The following is a 15,951-nucleotide window of genomic DNA, read 5'->3' on the forward strand; positions in this document are numbered from 1 at the left end:
TCTCTGAGCCTGTAAATTTTGGGTTGTGTAAGTACCCCAGTTTATAGTGAAGTAGTTTAAGTCATCCATGAATATGGTATTGGTTTGAATGGTGAGGCCTACATTAAGTCCCGGTACGACTAATGGGTTACTTGGGTCATAGAAGGTGTCCTACAGCTTGCAAGGATATGATATGGGACTTTTCTTTGGAAATCTGGACATGGAGAAGATCATGCATGTCATCCTGTTTGACTGGTCATGTGAGCTTATTGTTGATATCAGTTGAGACATCTCAACCTTTAGACCATGCCTGTCCAGTAGCTGGCTTGAATTTGCAGACACTGTTGGGGTGAGGCTGTGCTCAGTGGCTGTCAGCCATGTATCAGTAACTGCACAGATGGCCATACTCTCCAGTCTGCTTTTGGAATAGAGGGAGTGGCATTTGTTGTGTAGGCTCTTGCATTCAGCAGTAATGCCTTTAGATTCCCTTGGGTTGGTTTTACTATGTTGGAAGGTTTGTCAGTTTGGCATTGCCTAAACAAGGCACTGTGGGAGGACAGTGTTTTAACAGATATTCAAAAACCTAGAGAGAACAGGTGCAGACCATCCTTGACAAAGCAACATGGTCTGTTGACCGTATACTCCCATGATGGTAAATATTGTACCCCCTTGAAATGATACCAGAAACTAAGCCAATTATTGAACTCTGTCATCTTTTGTTCATATTGTGCTACCATCCTTTGTCAGAGTAAAATGCTGCTCAGTGCTAGGCACACATCCGCCTGTAACAAATAGACTAAGAGCTCCATAATGTATCTCTTCATGTAGTCCAGGAAGGTATGTCTCAGGTCATTTACACCCACAGGGACTGTGACTAAGTTATACTGGATAGTTGCGGTCTAATGACTTGAATGTGTGGGTGATTTGGTGGATCCTGACAACTGACTGATTTTTCTCCTTGTTCAGCCTGATGAGCAGGACATCTGTAAGTCTCACAGCATGGTCTCCTATGATTAAAATATTGGGTAGTGTGTTAGCTTGCATTATGGGCTTTGTAGCAGAGCCTCTAAATCATGTGACTGTATGTGCTGTGCAGGGTGTTGTTCTGGTGGAGTGATTTTACGGTTGTTGAGGATTCTTTTTGTAGGACAAATGTCTAGGAGGTTGTTGAGTTTAGAAAGGTTACTTTTAAGTGCCTCAGCATATGTTGGTCTTTCTGCTGGGCCTGTACTATGTGTGGTGGATGTAATGCTTACTTTCTCGACAATCTGATTACTATTTTGAGTTTTTTGTGTGGGAGTCTTGCCTCCAGTGACATTTTGTAGTTACATCTTTCACATACTGTATTAATTTCTATGAGGTTGGTTGGTTGTCAGTGAACATGAGATATTTCCTACATTGTTTCATGATGCTCATATCTACCAGGCTGGTGTCAGACAAACAGGGAAGGTGCCCATCCATGGTGACAAGTCTTTTTAGGTGAACTACAAAGTGTGGTACAGCAGGCTAACTTGGGCAGTGTGAGGGTAGAAGCTACAACTGTGATATGTATGACTGAAGGTGTGCAGTAGTGCTTCTCAGAGAGTCGCTCTTTCTGATGCTTAGTACTGGGTAAGGTTACAGGGGAAGTCGTGTAGGTTTCTAAGTTGCCTTTGTCTGTACAAGGCACTGCTAAATGTCACTGCAACAAACAGTGGAATTTATAGACTCAAAGAAAAGTGATTAAACCAACTAAAAAGTCCTCTGGTCAAATGAAGTGGTTTTACTTTAAGCCTGTCATTGTTTCCCAACTCGGACAAACTAAGCTACTTTTCTACTGCAACTAGAATTGCAGTCCCAGTCTTAATGTAAAAACATACTTTAGTTAGCCAAAAGTGAAGAGGTTTCAGAAAAAAAATCGACCAAATAGCTACAAGTAATTCTCACTTTAGGCCTCCCTGTGTGCTTTGCCACTTAGATTAAGCTAAATTTCTACTCCCACTAGAACTGCAGTTCCAAACACACTTTAGTTAGCCAAAACTGAAATGTGAAAAGGTATCCAAAACAAATCAAGCATTTAGCTATAAGTAATTCTCTCTTAAGCTTACCTGTGTATATCCTAACTCAGACAGACCAGACCACCTTTCTATTGTGACCAGAATTGCAGTCCCAGCCTTCTTAATGTAAAAGCACATTTTATTTAGCCAAAAGTGAAAAGGTACCAGAAACAAATCTGTCAACTTGCTTTAAGTAACTACAAGGTGCTTCAGTTCGATTCAAAAGCAGACAAGCCAGTAGTGAAGAACACATACATTAAGGCAATTTCAAGGCCTTCGTAGTTTCTTCTGTCAGTAACCAGTAAGATGAGCAGAGGGGATAACCTGGTAGAAGCTTCTAGGGCCAGGTATACAGAGTGGCACTGGGAGGAGCTTCTAGGGCCAGGTATTGGTTCATAGGATATTACTAGGCTGTTGACCAGAGGGTCTTTACAAATCTAGCTGTTAAATCCCAACATAATTCTAGATGAGAGATATCGCCTATGCCCAAGGTTTTTCCAGCAAGGACTACCCATGTCCAGGAGAGAAGCAGGGGCAGTCCGTGGCAGAAATTTACAGTTTCCCATCCAGTTGTCTGGGTTAACGCTTAAACAAGGTCATAGAGGTGCTCTGCTTGATATGGATTGGAAGCTTATCCCAGAGAAGTGGCAACCTCTGAGAGATGTATCTGTCTCTCCAACAGGTCCTGTTTATGTCGCAAGCTAGATTGAGGTCCCTGGAATGGGTGACTGTAGTCCCCTTTGAATTACGGATGTGCAGCATTTCCATTAGATATGGGTCAGAGATAGCCCTGTAAACCAGACATAATTTGTCTGTAAGTAGTCTAAAAGCTACTGAGTGCAGTGACAGTGACTTCAGTCTGTCTGTATAGGACATGTGCTGGAGACCCTGTATGTTCTTAGTTAGAAATCTCTGAGGTCTCTCAAGTTGCTGCAGGTGTCTGGTATGGTACATACCAAAGGGAGCATTATATTCAATAATAGGCCTGATGAGGGATGAGTACAGGGAAGTTATAAACTCTTTTGCTCTTGAGGTGATGCCTTTGCTAATCAGGTGAGCAACGTAGAATATCTTCCTTACCACAGCAGACACATGGTGGTCAAACTTGAGTCACAGTCAACTTGTGTTCCCAGGTCTATCACTACTGAATTGGTACTCAGGGTATTATTGTTTATTTTATAATCAGCAGGGATATTGTTTTTACCAAAGGGAATGATTATGCATGTTTTAGCATTTAGTTTAAGACCATGACTTTGGCACCAATCATTGGTCTGTGTAAGCCCCTTTTGAAGAACACTGACATCACTAGGGAATTCAATAATAACACCTAATTTGCAGTCATCCGCAAACTTAGTTAGCCACAGCACCTTCATTTTGGCCTGGACATCTGAGAAGTATATGCCAAACAATAGGGGGCCCAGCACTGGTCCTTGTGAGACCCCACTGGTGATAGGCCTGCTGGTAGAGGTAAAGTCTCCCACTTTGACTGAGTGTTGTCAATCTGTGAGCCAGTTTGCAACCCACCTGACAACACAGGAGTTGATATTCAACTAGGTTAATTTGTCAATGATGCTCGAATGTGGGATAATGTCAAATGCCTTGGCCAAGTCAGGATAGGCTGTGTGAACAACTTTGCCCAGTCTCATATTATCTATACAGAAGATGAAACTGGGAGGAGCTTCTTCTAGGGCCAGATATACAGTAGGAGTGGGCAGCTCAAAAGCCATCAGGTTGAAAAGCACAACAGCAAAAGAATGGATGGGTGGGGAACAAATTCAGAAGAGAGACAGTAAAAATGCATTAAAATAAGAGCCCACTTAGAAATGATTTAAACAGTTCGGCAGAGCACAGAAACCAATTGAAAAGCACTGCAGACCATAAAGCACTATAGCTTTAAAACAAATACCTTCAATTAACAGCTTTAACTTCAGATTCAGAAGAAAAAAACACAACAAGAAACACACAAAACTGATTTAAATTAAGATAACTGCAGTATTTTAATGTAGTTAAATGGATACAAAATGTAATACAAATGTTTTGTTTCCAAAATTGTAACGGTGCCAAGACTGCGATGGCTGACTGGTTCTGTAATGTAAAATACCAGGGAAGGCAGGTTTGTTTACCACAAGTTCTAGTTACAGCTCAGACAACTGGCCAAAGCTGGCTTTTATTTTTAAGTTTGAAAAGTGACTATAACACAGAATTGGATGAGCAAAGCTGATAATCCGTGCATCTTATACCCCAAGTTGACTTCAGTGGATTGTCCCTCATGTAGATAGCAAACATTGGAGGTGTGATGGGAAGGAAGAAGGCAATCCGTGGCATTTTCTGAGAAGGTAACAAGATGAAAGATTTAAAAACTCCCTTCAGAGTATTTTGACAGAAATGAACAAATGGAAGTTATTCTGTTGAGCTCTGAGGTAAAGGAGATAAATAACTGGAGGTGCGATCTTTAGAAAAGAAAAAAAGAAAAGCAGCAAAGTGCATAGAAATATACGGAATTTGAGGACTTGAACCTAGAAGACCAATGTGTAGGAGAACTCAGGTTTAAGAGAATGCAGGTATTGAGAATGTTGTGTAATGCTGGAGGAAATCAGAATTATTAAAAATAAAACATACAGGTGTACTGCATAAAAATAACAATGGGAACTGCAAATATACTTTGTTTTCTTTATTGTTAATGTATTTATACCTATGTTACAAATTACAATCTTATGCTTTAATAAAGATGTTTATAAGAAAGATCCACTTTGCACTAAATTACAGCCACAAGGTGCCCCCCTTTTAATAACTGGCCAGACTTTGCCCGTGATGTGCTAACCGAGGGCTAGATTTGCTGCTTGCACTATTTAGACAGATTAATTTGAAGGCTCCTATAATCACTGTAGCTTATCCTGCATAATAAGCTTTTTATTTTGTGTCAACATTTTTTTTCTTACTTATTTGATATATTTGTTAACCGAGTTGATACAACTGAGCACAAAAGCCCATTTTTCAGTGGAGACCCAAAGAGAAAAGCTCCAGTACAATATAATCAATTATAAAATGTACATTTAAGATAACAGAAATAATGAGTAATAGGCTGGGGGCATGAAGGGTAACAAAGTTACTACGTAGCATGGTAGGTGAAATGAAATACAAAACTGAGACGTAAGACACATGTTGTTACATAACAAAGGAAGGAATGTAGAAATTGAAAAACATAAGTTTAAAGTACAGGCTGATACATCACGCATTTGAGTGAAGCTGAGAAACACTGCAGTAAAAAATTCTTGAGAGTTAGAGCTGTAAAATAAAAATTCATATTAGAAGTAGAGAAAGACGGGAGGAGTGTTTATGTCTGGTCCTGGCAGGGACAGATCTGCAAGTTAGATAGTAAGTTTAGTTCTTTTTTGAACTGACTTATGTTGTGTGTATGATATTTCTTACATTGAAAGGGAGTTTGTTCCAGGCTTGAGATACAGAGTGTTTGTATAAGAGTTTACCGATAGTTTTAATGGACTTGTAAGTATTTAGGAGATGCTGGTCCGACCTTCGCAGTGAATGATTTGGGATATAGTAGGACATTAGAGAAGAGAGGGGGGGTAGGCAGTGGGTTTAAGTATGGAGTGTGGGGATCCGTACTGATCCCCGACTGCACTTTCCACAGAAACATTAATCGGTGAGCATACTTAACTGAAAGTGCTGTTCACCAAAGCAGCACTTTTGGGTAAGTATGCTTATTGTGCCGGTCGTACTATGGTGTGGATAAGGGAAAATTCCCTTTTCCCCACTGTAGTGCAACCTTGGAGTGAGAATATTAAAGTAGGGGGGCACAGCCCCCCACATGGGAGGTGCAGGGGGGCTTGCCCCCCTGCACAGCAGTAGATTTAATGGTTTTTTTTTTTTAACATGCTTTAATGAAAGCGCTTTTTCAGTGAAACCGCTTTCATTAAAGTGTGTTCGGTAATTATGGATTCGGTCTTTTGATCTTTCGATCTAAAGTCCTAGATCCGGAGTGTGTTATGTGTAGCTGTGACAGTAGACGTTGTTGGGGGAATTCCAGCTATTGTAGGTTCTTTAGTGCAATGCAGTGGTGAGGTGGTGAGATGTGCATGGCTGTTTGTGGAAAATCATGCAATTCTTTTATAAGTATGTTGAGCATGGCAGTTAATGTGCATTTTAAGTTAGTAAGTATTGGAGAGGCATAGAGTAGGCTGGGGAAGGACCAAAGGAGGAATGTCTGAGACAGAGAAACTTTATTTATTTTATTTTACATTTGTTGACCGGGCTAGTCTAGCTGGATACATGTCCATTTTCAGTAGAGGCCTGGGGAGAAAAGCTCCATGTGCAAAACAGTATAGATAAAAAACAATAACAACATATAAAATGACAAAATAGAAAAGAGGAGAAATAAAGTAATAATAAAAATAAAAGATACACATTTTTAAATAAGGTCATGAAAAAGTCTAGAGAATAATATGATAAAAACATTTTAAGTAAGGTTTTAAAAAAAAGTCATCATAGAATATATACAATGTATAGTGTGGAAGGCAGTAACCAATGTTGATAATAAGGAAGTATATGTGAAGACTTAAGAAGACTTATGAAGACTGAAGTCCCAGGATTCAGAAAAAAGAAAATATAAATAAAAGGTTAGAAAGTGAATGGAAGTTGATGCAGGTGGTTAATGCTAGAGGATAAATCAATCAGTCAGGGGTAATACAGGAACATAACCAGTGTTTTCTGAGATGAAGCTTGAACTTCTTTTTGAAAAGTGTATGAGAGGAGAGAGTTGTAAGTTCAGTAGGTAGCAGAGTCCATAGTTTACCAACGGTGTTACAGAAGAGGGCGTCACCTGCTAGGTTATGAGCTCTACAGGTGTTAAACAGTAGTTTATTAGCTGAGCCTAAGTTTTTAGGATTATGGTAGGGGGTAAGTAGTCTTGAGAGAATAGGAGTATTTGAGGGTTGATACAGGCTTTTATGGGCAATAGTAAGCTGAGAAAGATGAAGATGCTGAAGAAATTCTAACCAATCAAGTTGTAAAAGGTTTAGACAGTGATGAGTATGGTAAGGGAAGGCAGCAGCGAATCTAGCAATGTTATTATATGATACAGTGAGCTTGTTAATGTTGGTTTTAGAAAGGTTTGTGAATATGGGTGAGGCATAGAGTAGAGTAGAGATGAGATGAGTTCTGGCTATAGCTGTCCTGGCTGTTGTAGTGAGAAAAGATTCTAAAGTATGGAATTTTTTTGTTCCTATAAAGTAAACCCAATTTTTGGTGAGTTTTTTGATACACTGTTGAATGTGTAGGTCACATTTTAATTGATTGTCAGTTATAGTACCGAGGAGCTTTGTTTGGGATTCTACTTTAATGATTGTGTTATTAAGTGATGAGATGAATAAGGTGCCTTTGTGGTAAGGTAAAGATTCTGGAAGGAAGAGAAGTTTGGCTTTGTCCGGATTTAAGATGAGCTGCTTTTCCGTAAGCCGTCTTTCAATGGAAAGGAATGAGTTTTGGTAAGTGTGTGAAGTTGAGTGATGTTATCAGAGGAGAGGATAAGAGTAGAGTCATCTGCATATTGAATAAGAGAGGAGTGGTCGCAGGATGTGAGTAGGTTGTTAGTAAAAATGTTGAAAAGTACGGGTCCAAGAATGGAGCCCTGGAGGACTCCTGTTTGAATGGGTAGAAAGGGAGGTGTGCCATCTGACAGACTGCAGCCTGTTGGTAAGGTAGCTGGAGAACCATTTAAGGGTGGAAGATGAGAGGTTGAGATCAGATAGTTGTAAGAAGCTTGGAGTGGGATACCGTATCGAAAGCTTCAGAGATGTCCAGGAACAGGCAAGAAATAAGTTGGTTGTTATCTCTAGCCTCAGCTACAGTGTGGGTAAAAGATATAAGGGCTGTGGCAGTTCTGTGGTTACGCCGAAAGCTGTGTTAGGTAGGAGTTAGAAGGTTTTCTTGGATTAGAAAGTTGAGAAGCTGGGTGTGTATATGCCTTTCAAGGATTTTTCAGACTAGGGAAAGGATAGTTGTGGGAGTGAAACTGGAAGGGTTCGTGGAGTTTCCTCCTTTATGTAGAGATATAGTATAGAATGATTTCCAGATGTCAGGGAGTATGGATTCTTGGACTAATTTATTTATTAGTATAGAAATTGGACAGGCTGTGGAGTCTGCATCGAGCTTTACAAAGAGGGGGGTAGATTATCAGTAGAGGGAGAACATGGTTTTAGCTTATGGAAGAGAGATTTTATGTAGGTGGTAGAAACTGGCTTAAGTGAAAAGGGGGTTTTATTGGTATGTGGAAGGGGGAGTGGTAGGGGGATAGGTGTTAGGGTCTATGTGGGTTAATTTGTGGATAGAGTCAATAAAGTGGCAGTTGAGAAGGGTGGCGGTTTCTTGTGCTGTGTTGTTTGGGAAAGCATTTAGGGTTGCAGGATTTCCTGGGTGAAGAATTGTGTTGATGGTGCTCCAGAATTTTTTGGGATTTGAGTAGTGGTTTGTGGTTTTATTGTAGATTTTTTCTTGCTGTTTTTTTTGGTGTGGTTTCTGACTTCTTTGTAGTTTTGAAGGTTTGTAGTGGATTTCCAACCACTATCTCTTTTATGCATAAGGGAGCAAGTGTCTTTTAAAAACCAGGGGACACAGTTTGCTTTTATCCTAATTTTCCTTAGGGTGGTAGGCAGTTGAGAATATCTAGAAAGATTTCATTGAATTTTAGTACTGCGTCATTGAGGGGAAGTTGGCGGAGGCAGGACAAATTGAAGGATGAGAGTCTGTTATTAAATGTAACAGAATTAAAATTGGAGAGTTTGTGACAGTCTTCATATAAGGGAGACCTGTACAGTTGGGGAGAGTATCTCTGGATGCGGGTGGGAAGATGGTCACTTATGGTATCGGGTAGAGTACAGGGGTTATGATAGAGCATTGGATCGGTTCTGAGAATCCAGTCAAGGATAGAGCTGTTATTAGTGTTTTTATTCATACGTGTGGAGGTTGTAATTAGTTGATTGAAACCATGAAGTTTTATGCTGAGGTTTGGTGAGTCTGTACTAAGTATTTTCCAGTGTATATTTACATCGCCGAGGATGACTGTTTCATAGGGGATGTTGTGTGACATCTATGACAGTACATGTTCAAGGATGGGGATGTTTTTACCTGGTGGGTTGTAAACAGAGGCAATAACACATTTTTTATGGGAGTTGAGATGACAGTTTAGTATTAACAGTCCTACAGGGTGAAAGTTAGGGAGAGGAGTGGAGAGGTGGGAGAGGTTAATTTGTTCAGAGTAGAGAATAGCAATCCTTCCCCCCTTCTTTTTGGGATTGTATCCAGCAAATAGATGTTATATCTGGGAGGTAGGATTTCATTATTTGAGATATGGAGTTTTAGCCAGGTTTCAGATAAGTTAAAGCTGTGTGGAGTGTTATGGACTATCCATGAATGGAGTTCAGTGGTTTTGAAGAGTATGCTTTGTATGTTCATTGCAACAATAGTTAAATTTTGGGGAGTGGAAGAGGTCAGGAGTCAAGCATGGGCTAAGGAGGTGGGGGTCAGATAAGGGTGGAGGGTGGTTGGGGCTGGATGGCGAGGTGGAGGGACCAGGGTTGGAGCAAATGTCTCCATCAAGCAGCAGAGTTCTTGCAAATAGGGTAAGTTGAGGAGAGTAAAGGTAATGCATGTAAAATTTTAGCTTCTGATTTGGGGAGAGAGGGGTGTAGGATAATATTTTGATTTTGAGGAGACGTGTAAGAGAAGTTGTATAATGAGGGAGAGACTGAATATGACTGAATAGTGTCATTGTTATTAAAGGTATGGGTAAGAGTGGGTGATGGTTTTAAGTATGATAGTTTAGTATGGTATGTGGTTAAAAGGGGGAGAAGGAGAATTAATGGGGTAGTTATTTAAATGAGAAACATTATATGGAGTACGCGAGTGGAGGAGCTGTAGACAGAGGACAGATTGAAAGGAGAGTAAAATAATTAGTTGTCAGGTTATGCAGGAATACGATCTTAGAATGCTGAGGAAGCAGTGATTGGTTGGAGATGAGAGACCTACAGTGGGAGGAGAAGAGAGCAAAGACTGGGATAGACTTAGTTAGGGGAGTGGTTTAGGAAGCTCAGCAGGTAGTGGTGTGACTAGTTAACAGGGTTTGAAAGTTGATAGGTTGTTTATTGGTTGGGGGTGGGGTTGCATCAAGGTGGAAAGAGTATAAATTTGGGGTATGTGGAGGTGGTGGGAATGGTGGTAAGGTAGAGCGGAGAGAGCCCAAGTGAAGCGAGGATGAATGGAGTGGGTTGAGCCTCCTGGCGGATCAGGCAGACAGAAACAATCAGCCAGCTGTGATCGCACAAGTGACTAAGAACTAATACACGGGAAAGTACAGTTATATAGTAGAGACTGTAGCAGTTAAATGTAGCTGAGGCCTAGTTCAAAGCATGTTGAGATAAGTAATTCTAATACTTGTTGGATAACGGATTGCTATGTAATGTATAAGACTAGATTGGGATAGTAGAAACTAAGATGAGGGGGTACCTTGACTATAGTGTCCAGGTTAGTGTGTATACCACTGTATAAAGCAGTGAGAGTTTCCTTTAAAATTTAAACTTGCCTAGTAAAACAGTAGCGATTAATACGCGGTTGTACGATTAATGAAACCTAAAATGCTGGCCGCAGTCTTGAAGAGAGGGGGTGCAGGTTCCAGGCACCCACATCTGGTAGGATCCAGGCATCCACATCTGGTAGGATCCATCTCTTTCTGTAAAGTGTGAGGAAACTGAAATAAAAAGGACAACAAGTTGAATTTAAGAAGGGATTAGAGAGAGGGATACAGGCAGAGTAGTTAACTACTATAACTTCTCATTTATCTTTAAATGCATATCGAAAGGAAAAGTTTAGAAAGTAGATAGAGATGAGGCTTTAGGCTTACAGGCAACAGAATAGAGAGAAAGTATAGTGAGAAAAAAGGAGTGTTAGATAGGGACAGGAAAAGAACAGGAATGGAGAAGGAAGACTGGCAGACTGCAAGTTCAATAGTAAACGCAGAATACTGACAACAATGAAAAACGTAGCAGCAGCATACCAAGAAAACATGTCTTACCTTAACCAGCCACTCTAATCTTAGTACTAGGGCTTGTAGTAATACAGCAGTTAGGAAGAAAAACACAATCCAGAATTGCAGCTTATAGGGTAAAAAAAGATGCACAGCACAGTGAATAAAAAGCTCTTTCAGTCAATGCTGCAGATGTGTTTTAAATTGCACTAACTAAATCATATTTAAAAACAATTTTAAATGCGTTTGGTACATGCATGTGAGCCTAAGGAGAACATTTAAATAAATGTTTCACAATTCCTATTTTCAGTCATATTTAACAATTCAGATGCGGTGGTGCCTGTAAGTGAGGCCAAGGAGGCTGCTTAAAGAATGAGTAATGCACTCACCTCACTTCAGAAGCACCCCTTCAAAGTACACAATTAAGGCAGTAAAAGAAAAAGTAAGTCACTGATACATGTATGAGTTGTTGATCACTCTGAGCGTAGCACATAACATAGACAGCAAATGTAATGTTTGGAGCAAGCTGTGAGGAAAGCACTTTGATGCATTTAAGTTGATGAATTGATGTTCACTTGGCTCTAAAAAATGCAGAGAAGCTTAAAACATTTAACAAATGTGGGACAGGGAATAGCTTGCTTAAAAGAGAGAAGCATTTGTAAACTTACGTAGCGTGCATGTTAATGAGGGATGCGACAAGCATATACAGCCAGGAGAGAGCCATTTTAGTGAAGAAAGAATGGGACTTTGATACCAAACTCAGGCCTACCAGTGGATTAAGGTTGTTAGCCTCCTAATGAATTCCGTCTCATAGCAAATGGTTTGAGTTTCTGTTACTCTAAGAACATCAATTACCTGAACTAATTATTTGAAGTCGCTACTAAAAAAGTGACTTGTGCTTAAATGGCTTACCTAGTTTACAAATATATAACATAGAATGGTTGCATGCATTTTAGTGAATTCACTGTCAACCATTTTTATTTTGATAACCAGGTTTCTTAGTGTACTGTTATCATTTGAAAAAATGAAAGTGTTTTTTTTTTCATTTTATTGGAAGTGATCATTTTGTTTAGCTATTTGCTTGTTGGATGAAGTATGTATGGATGTAGAAGATAAACGGAGGAGCAATACTAGGAAGTGGTCACAGAGACCTAATGACAAGTGGTCACAGAGACCTAATGACAAGTGGTCATAGAGATCTAATGACAAGTGATCACAGAGACCTAACTACATACACCTTGAATTAGATACACTTAAAAGTTCTTGACACCCTTTTCAAGCACTTAATATTGTTCACCTCTCAGATCAAACAGGAATGTACATAATAACCCTGGTGTAAATTTGTGATTACCCCATTTAGCCATCAGAACTATCCTTAAAGGTAGCCAAATTAATTCTTTGACCTGTAATCATAATTTATTCCATAGGCTGGGAATATGTTCAGTTAGGAACCTAGCTTGCCAGCAAGTTTTAATTGTTGGAATATATTTGTGACCTTGCGCATGTGTTTATTTTTGGGTATATAAATGTGACCCTTGTGCATGTGTTTGGTTATTTGTTGGCATATATTTGTGACCCCTGTACATGTGTTTGGTTATTTGTTGTCATATATTTGTGACCTTTGTGCATGTGTCTGGTTATTTGTTGGCATATATTTGTGACCGTTGTGCATGCGTTTGGATATTTGTTGGCATATATTTGTGACCCTTGTGCAGGTGTTTGTAAGCTACTGGTCTTGCAAAGAACTGGATGGCCAAATTGAACTGGGGCCTTCATGGTGCAAAAATTGAGACACAGGTCACCATGGAGCAGCTGGTAAGGGTACCAAGTGTTAGGACAGCCATACTAATGGATTGGTATAGTCAAAGGACTTGAGGCCTTTACTTTTCTTGGTTAGAAATCTTTGGGGCTTTTTCATGTGAGGAATATGCTTGGATTTGTACATACTAAAGAGGATACTGTATTATAAAACAAGTGCACACAAACATCTATTAACAGGCAATTTGAACTAGAAAACAAGACTTACTTGAAGTAAAATTCATCCTGCATTTAAAGCTGGACCCTCTCACACACAAACCAAAAGCCATACCCTTAAGCCAGCAAACTATGTGTAATATGGTTTCTACATAACTAATCACTTTAAACAGTGAATGTGTTTGATGAAGAGTATTTTTATAATTCAGTTATAGGAAGGAAACATATAGCATCTCTGTTAATTTGCATGTCTGAATCACCTAACATTGTAAGGGTAGAAATGACATCAGGATTTTATTATAGCAATAACCTATGCCTGGGTGTGGGTAATGCGGGATTTACCCACGGTTGGCGTGGTTTGGTCCCGAGGGTGAAGCCCGAGGGACCAAACAAAGACAACTGTGGGTCCCAGAAGTGGGTTATTGCTATTATACTATGACATTATTTAAGAAAAGAAACAATTACTTTTCTTAAATAATGGCATTGTATAATGCCTCTTTGCTGCCCTTCCGCAGCTGTCTGGCATCCGCGGCAGTTCTGATGTACTGTGCATGCCTACGCAGTACATCAGAGCTGTGGCCAAAAGCAATGGAGAAAGCAAGATCTCTGTTGCTTTTTTACTGTTTCGCTATGTTAAATGGGTTTAACATAGCGAGACAGCTTTAAAATAAGCAACGGAGATCTCCGTTGTTTTTTTTAAACCTGTGTCGCTATGTTAAACCCATTTAACATAGCGAGACAGGTTTAAAAAAAAAAGCAACGGAGAAAGCAAGATCTCCGTTGATTTTTACACACTGTGTCGCTATGTTAAAGGAGTTTAACATAGCGAGACAGCTTTAAAAAAAGCAACGGAGATCTCCATTGCTTTTTTTAAACCTGTGTCGCTATGTTAAACTCTTTTAACATAGCGAGACACTGTTTTAAAAAAAGACTTATACTAATGGAAAAAGTCCGGGCGACTGGACCTTTTTCCATTAGTATAAGTCGATTTACAACGTGCACGCTGGCCAATCAGCGTGCACGTTTTGGAATATTAATGGGTGGGTCATGGTATAATATTTATTAATCACTGACTTCTTCTTCCCTTGTTTCTGTGCCAGATATGTCATACTGTAACCACTGCCTTCAAAATCCCTTTGACTGTCAGCTGGATATGCCAACTGTAACTTGGCAATAACTTTGCATCACGCAATACTTCCCCTCCCATCTTACTTAGTTATTTTTTTTTTTTTTTTTTTTTTTTTGCCACTTTATATCTCCACTGTCTGCTGAACATATATAATTCTCTCATTCGATCAGCCCGATCGTGTTCTCACCGTACAAGGGCTGACTTAAACGGATCAACATCCAGGCAGCTATCAGGGGTGGTAAGAATGTTTTTACAGGTTTCTACCTGGCCAAAAGCTTGTGTGCATTTAGCAAGGCATCAGGAAGTGTACATGCAGTGAGTTGTCTACAGGGCATATTACACTCACTTTTACAAGGGCTTTTCCCTCCAAGCACTTTTGCCGTGCAACCCAAGATAAAAGTGGTAGTCTCTCCACCAAACTGTGCCATTCCCCCAGGAGAGGCAAACAGGCCATGTTGTTTCATTTCTCCACCACCCTACCTGGCTCCTCCATTACTGGGGCTACTAATCGAACCATGGTCACCTGGGTTGCAGTGAAGGCTTTATCCCTTTTTGTCATGGGTACTGGCTCAGACGTATAAATATTAGTTGCTGCAACAAGTAACACTGCCTGTAGTAAACTTGTTTCTGTGTCTTGCATGTTGCATGCCTGTTTTATACTGTTTTGCTTCATAGTATTACTTGGTTTTGAAGCCCTGTGAGTAAGATTCTTTCTGAGTAGGTACTCTGGTGATGGCCTTTAAATAGTAAATGAATGATTACTTTTGGTTCCACAGAATGAAGACGCCATTGGAAACCAGTACTGTGGCTTGGAAGAACTAGAAGCATTTACAGAGTATGAATGTGAGGTGCGCTGTATATCTAGAACTGGAGATGGGCTCTGGAGTGACTGGAGTCACCCTTTAATCTTTCGGAGCCATGAGGATGGTGCGTATCTCATTCTCTCTTGGTGCTATTGTATGATCAGTGTCAGGAATTCTGTCAAAGCAACAGTCAGTAAAACATGTATTTATGGTGACAATGAGTCAGTTTCCACAGAACTGTTTTTCATTTGTGATGACATGAACAGAACATTGTTATGAGTTGTTCGAGTGGTTCAAAACAGGTTTCATACATAACCTGCAAAGCCACATTTCCTGCTTTAACCTAAAAGTTTAATTTACACTTCTAAAGAAAAAAAAAAGATGTGCATTGTGATGTTTGTGATAGTACACTATATCTGAAAGTATCATAATCAGAACTGTATTCTTCAGAATTATTTTATCAGAGTTGAGGTAATGGAAAGGTAGGAATGTTGTAATTCTGTGACATTAAATTTGTTACATTAAGGAAATGTAAAAATGCAACGTTAGCTATAAACAGAAATAGTGTGCCAAATTGAGTGACACTGGTCAGTAGTGAACCCCTTTACAGGCAAAAGCAAGAGAAGCAAAGAGGAGTGGAGCACAGAAGAAAGTATGCAATATACGAATTACCGCTGCAGAACCATCCCCTACAGTGTCTAAATGGACCGAGCTATTAAATAGTGAAGTGGAACACAGAAGAAAGTATGCAATATACGCATTACCGCTGCAGAACCATCCCCTACAGTGTCTAAATGGACCGAGCTATTAAATAGTGAAGTGGAACACAGAAGAAAGTATGCAATATACGAATTACCGCTGCAGAACCATCCCCTACAGTGTCTAAATGGACCGAGCTATTAAATAGTGAAGTGGAACACAGAAGAAAGTATGCAATATACGCATTACCGCTGCAGAACCATCCCCTACAGTGTCTAAATGGACCGAGCTATTAAA

The 15,951-nt window shown here is 39.8% G+C and overlaps 1 protein-coding gene across 1 annotated transcript in view; it reads left to right on the forward strand.

Moving 5' to 3' along the window:
- LOC122790010 (interleukin-12 receptor subunit beta-2-like) overlaps positions 1-15,951 on the forward strand; it is a 1,182,445-nt gene that overhangs the window by 685,381 nt on the left and 481,113 nt on the right. The window contains exon 4 of the mRNA XM_044057546.1: positions 14,929-15,079. Within this exon, the coding sequence (XP_043913481.1) occupies positions 14,929-15,079 (151 nt within the window). The remainder of the gene's footprint in view (positions 1-14,928; positions 15,080-15,951) is intronic.

Source organism: Protopterus annectens, chromosome 15.part0, assembly GCF_019279795.1.
Source record: "Protopterus annectens isolate FY-2018-M chromosome 15.part0, PAN1.0, whole genome shotgun sequence".
NCBI classification, from domain to species: Eukaryota; Metazoa; Chordata; order Ceratodontiformes; family Protopteridae; genus Protopterus; species Protopterus annectens.